This window comes from Typopeltis vanoorti, chromosome 20, assembly GCF_054136105.1.
Source record: "Typopeltis vanoorti isolate ZY-2024b chromosome 20, IOZ_Tvanoo_1.0, whole genome shotgun sequence".
Classification (NCBI taxonomy): Eukaryota; Metazoa; Arthropoda; class Arachnida; order Uropygi; family Thelyphonidae; genus Typopeltis; species Typopeltis vanoorti.
The window spans coordinates 83199774-83209770 of NC_143568.1; the positions used below are offsets into that span (position 1 = coordinate 83199774).

Sequence of the window (9997 nt, forward strand, 5' to 3'; positions counted from 1 at the left end):
TGTATAATAGTTACATTGTACAAGGGTAGTGCAAAAACTGATGTGTCTAACTTCCGACCTATCGATATCTGTGGTGTGGTAGTTAAGATTTTAGAGGAGTTGGCAAGAACTCGCTATACGCTGCAAGGAACAGCATGGGTTTACTAAAGGAATATCATGTTTTAGCAGTTTGTCATATTTTATAACAATGGTATGGCCGAGTTGGATAAAGGGAATGGATACACTGTGATAATGTTGGATTTTGCTAAGGCATTTGATAGGATAGAGAGGAAAGGCTGTTGCATAAACTAGAAAATATAGCATTAGAATATAACTCTTCACTTGGATTGGTGGATGGCTGACAGACATATCAAAAAGTGCTATATATGGTGGGTGTGAATCTGCCAGATTTAAGGTGACCAGTGGTGTATATCAGGGTTCAGTCTACACATTAATGACATTAAGAAGGGTCTTACAGGAGATGTGCAGTTGTTTGCCGATGATAGGCAGGACAATCAGGGATGTTGCTGTTTTCCAGCACTTACAAAATGATTTGAATAGGCTGGAAATTTGGGCAAACAAAAATGACAGTCAGCTTAATGTTAGTAAGTGTAAAGTTATGCACTTGGGCATGATGAGATTTCCAGTGTCATGTTATATTAGTGTGGTTATGTTACAAAAAACTGATGAGGCTAGGGATCTTGGCATAATGGTGGATAGAAATTTGCAGTTCAAAGGTCACATAGCAAAAGTTGCAAATATAACTCAGAGGATAATTGTGATGTTGAAATGAATCTTGACATGTAAAGAAGTCACTTTGCTTCTTTATAAGGCATTGATAAGACTGCACCTGGATTATTGCATGCAAATTTGGTCTCCCAGGTTCCAAGGGGAATAAGGATGCTGTGGAAAGGATGCAAAGAAGAGTTACAAAGATTATATCCAGATTCTGGGATTTAGATTATGAGGAGAGATTGTATGTGGATAACAGACTCTGATTAACAGGAGAAAGAGATCTATGAAATTTTTTGTTATATGGAAGGTGGAGAGAGAGAACACGGGGTCATCTATGGAAGTTTGTTTGCAGTAAAGAAAGGGGTAAGATCTAGGTTTTTATCTCACAGAGCAGTGAGTGAGTGGAAGAGTTTGCCTTTAGGGGTTAGTGAGTACAACCAGTGTGAATGAATTTAAGGGAAGGTATGACGGTTGGCTTGGGTGATTTATAGCCTTTCTCAATGAGTCCTTGACTCCCTGGAGGTCTCAGATAATAATCTTTTCCAATTAATCTAATCACCTCCTCTAAGAATGTATATTTCAGCCATCCTCTTCTTCTTTTCTCTGGTATCATATTATTATTATCCCAAGACCTCATGGAGTCAAAGACTCATCTGGGAGGTCCTTTTATCACACACAGCTCATCATACCGTGCCTTAAACACATTCAAACTCCTTGCAGACACCACACACTCTCAGGCAAGGCATTCCAATCATTCACAACTCTGCACGAAAAAAACCTGCCTCTCACTCCCCTACTCACAACCTCTTTATAGTTTCCAGGGATGACCTCTGGTTCTCCCTGATCTCCCACTATTTTCTGTGGGAGATCGGGGGAGAACCTTGATCTCCCACATTTTCCAGCATTGATCCTATAACAACCCCTTACCAACTTATAGGCTCTATCGTAAATCCCCTCTTCCTCCTGTCCACCAGACTCTGCAAATTACATCTTCTCAATCTTTCCTCATACCTAGTCAATCGCCTTTGGACCCTTTCCAGCATCTCTTCATCCTTCTGAAAACCAGGTGACCAAATCTGGGCACAGTAGTCCATGTGTGGCATAATCAAAGCCTTATACAATGGAACAAGAATCTCCTTACTTCTACAAGTCAGCGTCCTCAGCATCATTCCCAGAATTCTTTGTGTTGTCCTCACAATTTTGGCAATGTGTCCCCTAAATTTCAGATTCTTATCCACTACAACCCCAAGATCCCTTATTTCCTCCACCTCCAACAATATATCCCCACCAAGAATAAATTCTACATCCTATCTTTGTTTTCCAAATTTTAAAACCTTACATTTTGCAACATTGAACTCACATCCCCATTTCCGTGCCCAATCACTCAATTTATTCAAGTCTTCTTGTAAGGCCACAACATCTTCACTACTCTTCATGGTTCGTCCCAACTTTGCATCATCTGCAAATAACTGAATATCTCCATCCAAATCTTCACCTATATCGTTAATATACAAGTTAAACAGTAATGGCCCCAAAACAGATCCATGAGGCACTCCACTAGTGACTTTCCTTTTCCTGGATATCGCTCCCCCATACACAACTTGTTGATACCTATCAGATAGCCAGTCTCCAATCCAATGCACTAATCTATATCCAACCCCATCTGCTCTAGTTTGACTATCAATTTATCATGAGGTACTCTATCAAAAGCCTTTGCAAAATCTAAGTATATTACTGTGTATCCTTCTCCTCTGTCCAAGGAAGCAGTCACTTTATTGTAATAAGTAAATAGATTACTAAAACATGACATCCCTTTAGCAAATCCATGCTGTCCATCAAGGATAATACCATTGTTGTCAACCCAACCCTGTATCCTAGTTCTCACCAGCTTCTCCAACAACTTAACCACAACACCTGACACACAGATAGGCCTATAGTTTGATACTCGAGTTCGATCACCGGCTTTATGAAGTGGGACAATCTTGCCTTCCTTCCACTCCTTAGGGACTTGACCGAGTGCAAGACTCGTATTAAAAAAATATGTCAAGACAGGTGTCAACTCCCTGGCACATTCCTTCAGAATACGTGGCGATATATTATCAAGTCCCACAGCCTTATTAAAATCTAGTTTACTCAACTCCCCATACACCTCTTGCTCACTTACAGTCAGTCTCTCCTCCCATCATCTACTGCTCTCAATCTCTCCATGAAGTCACATTCACAAGATTGAAAGACCTTTATGAATTGCTCATTAAGAATCTCCACCACACATTCTGCAACAGCTATCTTTATACCATTTTCTCCTATCAATGTCATCCTTCCATAATCATTCTTTCTTTTGCAGGCTACATATCGAAAGCACTCCCTAGGATTCTTTTTGGCTTCATTAGCTAATGGCTAATGAAGCCAAAAAGAAGCCAACCAAGTCACCCTCCTTGCCTGGTCTTTGTAGACCTCATAGAATTGGTTATTTCCACTTCTCTTATGCTGCCGCCACAATGCCCTCTTTCTCTGTATTGCATGCTTAATCTCTTTATTCATCCATCTCACACCTACCTTATTTAACCTTCTCACCCTTGGAATACACTTAGACATTGCATCTATTAGATAGTTTTTGAAAATCCCCCAAGCTGTATCGAACCTTCTAATACATTTATAATCCATTCATTGTTTCCATATGTGTTCCAGTTATTTCATCTTTCTTTCTAAGATTGTCTTCTTCAATACTTGGCTGGCTTTTATTTCATGCAAGACTTAATTAGTTTTTCTTTCTCTCAAATCTATCCCTAGCAGTACTCTCCAATAGTACATTTAAAATGCTTCAGTTCTTTTCCAGTCTTCTGCTGTTATAGTCCAAGTCTCACAACCATATAAGAATATGCTCAAATGTTCTTATAAATCTTTTCCAGATGTCTGTACTTATTGATAGTTTTTTTCTTTTGAATAGTTCCTCCAAGATATATGAATAATTTTACTTGTTCAATATTCTTACCTCTTATGACTATTTTGTCTACCTTATTTTGCCAACATTAATTTAGTTTTTGCTGCATATCGTCGTCGTTGTCGTCGTCCGGTAGCATCCTCTAGCAAGAGCGTTGCAGCAGATGAGCAGCTCTTCTATATTTCTCTCTGTCTGTCGCTTCCATCATTCTTAAACCAGTCCATTTCACGATGTCATTAAACCACTCTCTTAGTTGGTCTTCCACGTCTTCATGTAATAAGATAAAATACCGTCTAGTCTATCATAATCTGTTAATTGTATGTTTTGTGAAAAGGGAAAATAAACTAACTCGCCTCTTCATGAAGCCAGTAAATAAAGCATGATGACCAAAACAAGTAAAATATTTTTCACATACAAGTCTTTTAACCTGAATACATCAAAAGGTATGCACAAATACACTGTTAATAAGCACTGGGGTACCTCATTTCAGAATGAAACATACTAAGTTCCTGTCATTACACATAGCCTAATACTGCTGTTTATAACAAATACCTTTATACAGATATGCAGTGGATCATTAGAGAATATTTAACAGACTGTGTACGTAACAGCATAGAATGTTGAGCTATATCATGCAAATTCAACATCATGAATGTCATGCTGCACCTCAGAAAGAAATGCACAGGAAGATTTAGGAAGTTAACATCCTAGGGATCAAAGTATGATACAGAACTCACAGAGGTCTAATTTGGAAATTATTATCAACCAGAAGAGTTCAAGTTAACAGTAGTAGCACATTATGTAAAAAGTTAGGTATTGGTCTCTATGGAATTGGGGCAGTTGGACATAAGCCAAACATTATTACTTGACACCTCTACTGAGTCCAAGACTTCATCACAGGCCATTCCACACCTTACTATCATCACCTACTGGTCACTAGTTAGTAGTTTTGTGTTTTCTGGATGATTTACAGTAACCCCATCTGCCACACAAGATTAGTTTGTTCTCCTCCAATTGGGGGGGGGGGGGGGGGACACGATTGCTTTCTTAAACAAAAGAAATGAACTAAAGTCTTTCCAAATTGAAGGGTGCATGTCCCATCATTCTTCCAACTACACAAAGAATATCAACTATGGCACATTGACCACTAGCAATGAACAGTTCAGGCCATACTCAAAGAACACCATTCAGATTAGAAAAGAGAGTAATATGATTCACCACTCTATATCATGTACTTCTAACTCTACTGGTTCACATAGAAGGACATGATAGAGTGGTGAATCATATTACTCCCTTTTCTAATCTAACAGGCGAGTGTAGATTTCTGTAGTAAGCCTTATGCCTATGTGTACCATCTCAGCTGTGAGGATGATGACAGGAAGTATAATAGCCAGGAGCTAGTTCTCATGATATGGACTTAAACCTGCAGTTGTAGTGCCTAGAAGAATGAATGCCAAGAGATATGTAGCACCTAGATGATGCAATACATCTTACACTCTGGAAGTTTTACAGAAAAGACCCATGTATCTTTCAACATGCCAAACTGCAGGTGCCAATTTTGATGTTGAGAATGTGTGCCTTAAGTTATAATGGATAATTTTAGACAAAAAAAAATGATATCGTATACAGATTTAATGGACTTGTTAAATAAATAAAAATTTTAGAAAAGTGAATAGGAATGAATATAAAACAATAAAGGATGTGATTACTTGAAATATTTGATAAACTGGAAACTCTCTTGAGACCAAGCATGCTGCTTTTTTAGGTCACTTCAGGCTTACAGTAAACAGAGTGGGTGATGAAAATCCTGTAACACCAAAAGTCATTCACAAAGATCCATGCCACAGTGGGATTCTAACCCACTACCTTATAGGTTTGATATCACAACTCAAGCATAAGCTCATGTTTGTTTAAGCAGTTTGCTCTCATTTAAGCCTGTGATTCCTTCAGCAGTTATTAACAAAATTTAATTTTTTTTTAAAATGCTAATACCATAAAAAAGCCCCTAGCTTATGCAGTAATAATGAATATGTAGGCTGATGACTTTCATTAAAAAAAAAAAAAAAAAGAAAGAAACTGAAGTGAAAGAAAGCATTTCTATTAGCCAGATAATCATAGTTGATAGAAAGTATACTAAAATATATAATTTAAACATTAATTACATGTAGGTTCTAGAAAATGACAAAGAATTCTTCAGCAATTGTCTTTATTAGTGCTGCATTTTCAAGGTAGGTAAATGGCTTATCAAAAACATTTCTCACATTGTATGAAATGAAAATGATCAAAACCTAGGTTACAGATAATAACAGTAACAAAGAGCTCAAAAGAAAACAGTGATGCTGTACAATATATTTTGATTAAAAAAAAAGTAAATAAAAATTATTCAAGACAATTTTAGCTAAATGAAAATTAGATGAAAAATATTTCTGTTTTCTAATACACAATCTTCTTCAAAAATACTACTCCTAATATGTTAATCCATCTTCTGGTTTCATTAGAAGAATGATACTAAACACTAATTTTTAATGTACATCTTAAGAAAAAAAAAATTAATAAATAAACAGCTTTTTCTATGTTTTTTTTTTGTTTGTTTCTTTCTGAATTTCCAAAACTGTAGCAGTTGTCATTAAGCCATTCTACTGCATAGTTAGCAGAAATTTATTAAACATAACAATACTTTAATAAAGTTAAACATTTAATCTATTATCTGATTCTGCTCATAACGAGTGGGTGTTTATTATTTAACTGCACTAAATTAAAGCATTATTATTAGTCAGCAGACCCTCAAAACTGCTGCATACTGCTTAACTTTATTTTATAACATTTCAAAATATGGATATTATTCAAATATATTTTAGAAAACTTTGAGTAAGACAAAAATACAGTGCTGTCCTTCTGTAGTTAACATCACACAAAGAATAGTGAAATATTCAATTTCACATTATTTAGAAATGGATACACATGCATGCATGCTAAGAAAGTATCAACTAATATGCATCTTATCATCTGATAAAATGCATAACTCTTCTGTTGCAAAAGAAGAGAACACATGATTGATGGTACAAGGTGGGGGGGGAAGATAGTTTCATTCTTTATTTTCATTTTGTGTGTGTGTAAAGATAATTAACCAAATATTGCCACAGCCTGTTTTGTTTTTCATATCGGATAGAAAGGGAGGAACTTCTGTAAGCACCATCTTCTAACTTGCCCTGCCTTTGTGAATTTAGTAAAAAAAAAAGAAAAAAAAGCATAAAAATTTCTATTCAGAAAGTACTACACAACAGTAGGCTTCTACCTAAATACCATGCATTTTATTTATTATACTGGCATTTTTCTAATTAGATTGTCTATATAGAATGAAAAGAGATTCAGATACATTACAGTTATGATTATTTAATGCTTAAGATTTTTAGAAGGATTAATAGACAGAAATTATTGTAATAATTATATATAAAACCATGTTCAGCATATGTGACATCAATACAATTATGAAACTTTATGGTATGACCGATTATTAGACAAACTGTTATAAATTTATAGTAGTGCCTATTCAGTTTCAGTTTTGTTTTTCCATTCTCTTGACCAACTTCATTATAATGTGCGACTGTATAAAGTCTAAGCAATCATTACGCTATGATTTTTTATATAAATATTAAAACCGTATGTTTATAGAGCCACAACGCAGCTACAAATTAGACTGAATATAAAAATCAGTGATGTGCACTTATAAAGATTCAGAAAAATATAATTTTTATTCAATCATTTAGTAATGCATCGATACTTAAATACAATGCATATCATTCACATGGGTAAGTGACCATCTCATAATTTTGTTATATAATAAAAATTTGAAAAGGACGAATTTACTTATACAAACAAGTCAGGCAAAACTGTGTTAAAAATAAAAATAAAAAAGGCCCCTTTCATTATACTTCATATGGAGTCACAAGATACTGTGAAAACTCTTTTACCTGATCAGAACCCCTCACCTCATGATCCAATAAAGGAAGGTGAGTAATGTGAAAATCTTCATAAAGATCTGCAATTTGATCTAAATATTTTGCTTGTAATTTACATCTGGCAGCACACATTTTACATGGTTTTTCATTTGGCTTGAGAAAAAGAAGTTGATTTACTACAATGTTATGTGTATCTATGCCATATTTTGTCAATTCTTGAACTAGTCTTTCTGTTTCATACAACGATAAAAATTCCGCTATACATACACACACAAATGTTGTTTGGTCTGGGTCTCTAAATTGTTCGTTCACTTGCCGAATTACAGGTAACATTTCTTCCACTTTAGAAGACATTACATCAGCTGTAAAATCTTGCAATCCTAACAGTGATGCAACTTGGGATATAAACGGATTTAGCTGGGTTTTTAGTCTCAAAAGTTTACCCAAACCTTTTTCCACAACCTGAGGAAAAGATAAAAGGCGGAGTGTGTGACCAGTTGGTGCGGTGTCAAATATTACAACAGAAAAATTCATACTTTTCACTAGCTTCATTACTTCGGCATAACTCATGGCTTCATCTATACCAGGAAATGCTCCCAGAATTTCCTGCATCATTCCCTTACTCATACGCATTGGATCAGACTCATCAAAGTATTCTTCAGGCAATTCGGTAACTCCGAGATTTGGGTCAATTTCCATAGCATACAAATTGTGAAATCCTTTTACGAGAGTCGGTACTTTAGAAAATTTTTGATCGAATGCATCTGATATATTATGTGCTGGATCTGTTGAAATTATAAGCACACTTTCCCTAACAGATGCTAACTGTACGGCCAAACTACAACTGCAAGTTGTCTTACCTACTCCACCTTTACCTCCAATAAATACCCATTTTAGTGACTTCTGATCCAAAATATTTTTTAGTGACGGTTCAAGTGCCAGTAATTCTGCATCACCCATCTTTTATTTTACAGAATTAGAAAAAAATATACACGTCCAAATTAACAAATCTATTCACCTTCCTACGCACGAATCAATTACGACTCGTCACTCATGAAAAACAAGTACCGTGTGTTTATTTTCTTTTACCGCCAGAAGGCGCCTGTTCAATGACTCAGTAATGTTCATGTCTTTTAAAAATGCTATTATAAAAATTTGTATTAGATAATAAAAAAAAAACAGCCGTCAATAATATAGTAGTGTTTATTAACCCCGGTCCTTTGCATTATTGTACTTAACAGGATAGAGGAACTGGTTGACAAGTAATTTATTGATGGGCAAGATGAATTCAGAAGGAGAAAAAGTTGCATAGACCAAATGATGTTTTTAAACGTCATATGTTTTGTTTACTTCAACAAAACATAAATATTTTTTTACTAAAATAAAGAGCCAAAAGGCTTCAGGTCGGGGGATGCAAAACTATATAAGAAAAGTAAATATTAGATCCAATATATTTTCACGAAACTTTAATAGTTTCTACATTCGGCTTTGAAATAATGCTAGATCTAATATCCATTTTATTATTATTACCTGACACCTCGAGGGAGTCCAAAGACTCATCGAGGGAGGGCACTTACTCTGTCTCCAACACACAATCCACCAACTATACCACCGCCGAACACCACCATTAGTATTTCCACATACAATCACAAACATCCATGCCTGGCGGGATTTGAACCCACAGCCTTTTGGCTGGAGAGCGGATATGTTAACCACTCGGCCAACAGGCCGACAATCCATCCACTTTACTTATATAACATAATAAACATTCTAATTGCATCAGGAATTGGTATTGCTATGTATGTATTCGGTTTTTTTTTTTTTGCATATCATAACTGACAACTTTTTCTGTCATAATTACACATTAATTGATTTTAAATCATTCCTTGGGGGACCACGTGTACCCACATTAAAATTATCACATATCTAAGAGGATACTATGATATTTATTTATTTTAGTTTTGTATTATTATTATAGTAGTAGTAATAATAATAATAATAGTATGCGCGGTTAGCCTAGTGGCTTTGCGCTTCGCAACCATATGACTCAGGAAGTAATGTTCTAGGTTCGTTTCCCGTCCGCGATGAGAGGTGCTTAAGGATCTTCCTCAGCCATAGCCAAGTTAGCCGGTCTTGGGAGTGGACAGCAAGGTTTTTCTCCCCAGTTTATCTGGGATTTTTCATTCTGCAAACAGGCAAAACCGACCCCGTGATCACATGGATACAGTCAGGAATACCTAAGACAATCCCTCAAGCCATAGGTCTGAATTGTCAGCTGTGCTGGTCCCTGGCCTGGATAAAAATAGGGGGATTGAGGTGGTGCCATACCTACCGGTAAAAGGGGCTCACGGCCGTTGAATCACCATACGAAATAATAAAAAAA

General features: G+C 35.8%; 1 protein-coding gene across 1 annotated transcript; it reads right to left on the minus strand.

The window, feature by feature from the left end:
- Window positions 1-5850: 5850 nt before the first annotated feature.
- LOC150095608 (ATPase ASNA1 homolog) lies at window positions 5851-8677 on the minus strand. Its single transcript, XM_090409986.1, has one exon. It carries the CDS (start codon window positions 8572-8574, stop codon window positions 7582-7584), a length of 993 nt encoding a protein of 330 aa, XP_090266112.1. The 5' UTR covers window positions 8575-8677; the 3' UTR covers window positions 5851-7581.
- Window positions 8678-9997: the final 1320 nt, after the last annotated feature.